General features: G+C 43.6%; 1 protein-coding gene across 3 annotated transcripts in view; it reads left to right on the plus strand.

The window, feature by feature from the left end:
- LOC106524653 (sodium- and chloride-dependent GABA transporter 2) overlaps positions 1-1,454 on the plus strand; it is a 36,237-nt gene that overhangs the window by 20,770 nt on the left and 14,013 nt on the right. For all 3 annotated transcript variants that reach the window (XM_014018547.1, XM_014018545.1, XM_014018546.1), the window contains exons 4-6: positions 332-472; positions 550-637; positions 718-850. In XM_014018547.1, coding sequence (XP_013874001.1) covers positions 332-472; positions 550-637; positions 718-850 — 362 coding nt within the window. The remainder of the gene's footprint in view (positions 1-331; positions 473-549; positions 638-717; positions 851-1,454) is intronic.

Raw genomic sequence — 1,454 nt, forward strand, 5'->3', positions numbered from 1 at the left:
TATTAATATTAATCAAAGAGCAGCTTCTGTGCAGAATCCTTGCTGGATTGCCCATTTAGTCCCAGATTAAAGGCCTGAATTTCAATAGAGAACACCACAATGGCTTATTTGTCTGGACAGATCGCCTGCTCTCGAGAGCTCCTCAGACAAACATTCATTCTCAGTGACAATTAAGTAGGTGTGGGCTGCAAGTCGAGTGTCTCAGTGAAAGGATGCTTTCATCTGAAACTCCATTTAGTTGGAACTGACGATGATAAACTGTCTGGAGGGCAGTTTCTGCTGCTCGGGTATCTCATTGCATCTCTGTCTGCATCTTTTTGTCTCCCCGCAGGCCTTGGCTATGCCAGCCAGGTGATGATCCTGCACGGCTGCGTGTATTATATAGTCATCCTGGCGTGGGCTCTCTTCTACCTGAGCTACAGCTTCCAGGCAGAGCTGCCGTGGTCGCACTGCAACAACACGTGGAACACAAGTCTGTAAAAAGAGAAACCGTTGGTAGAGCACGTTAACAAGCAGCTAAAGTTTGTCATCTTTGCTTTACTTCTCCAGATTCRTGTGTTTTGTTCGATCACAACCAGACCTCCAATTCGAGCAGTTTACCAGAGAACGCCACCTCTCCTGTCATGGAGTTCTGGGAGTGAGAATGAGAACTTCAGAGTCGTTCAGGGTCTCGRTGATGTCTCCCCCCCTGTTATAACAGCTGCCTCTGTATTTTAGGCGGGAGGTGCTGCRGCTGTCGGACACTTTGGACGAGCTGGGACCGGTCAGCTGGAAGCTGGCTTTGTGTTTGGCCGTCGTCTGGCTCATCTGCTACTTCTGTGTCTGGAAGGGAGTGAAGTCCACAGGAAAGGTGAACAGAAGCTGCACAGTTAGAGCGAGAGCAACAAAACCTCTGTTGTAGGATGACTGGAAAAACCTAAAGTGGTCTATTTATAGCTTGTTTCAAGATTCAGAGATGCACAAGAGACTCGTACTGTCTCAGACATCATCAACAACTTACAGGTTCCAGTGCTGCGCTAAAACATCATAATAGAATAATTTATGCTGAATACTTGTTATTAAAAAATCTTTATGTCATTTCTACTCCATAAACTCTGCCCAGCAGAGGAAAGGACAGAACAGAGGAAAGAGGCGGGTGCTGCAATTTTTTTTCCTAAGATTTTTAAATCATTTATGTCAACAACACTGTTGTCGCTCATCCACTGCACCGTTCAGTTTTTTTTCTTTTCCAAAAAGAACATCTTGTTTGATTAAACAAAACTATTCACTCAAAGTTGATAGAAAGTTGGCAAACCTTTTATTGCAGTCTCACTAAATTGTTTGCTGCGTTTTGATCAAGAACAGTCTGTTTCCATGTAATCAAAGAACGTGCATGGACTTGAAAACTGGATTTAAGATCATTTAATTTTGTGTTTTTGTTTGCAGCTCATGAACAGCAAAAAATAAGAGAAATG

Source organism: Austrofundulus limnaeus, unplaced genomic scaffold, assembly GCF_001266775.1.
Source record: "Austrofundulus limnaeus strain Quisiro unplaced genomic scaffold, Austrofundulus_limnaeus-1.0 Scaffold195, whole genome shotgun sequence".
NCBI lineage: Eukaryota > Metazoa > Chordata > Actinopteri > Cyprinodontiformes > Rivulidae > Austrofundulus > Austrofundulus limnaeus.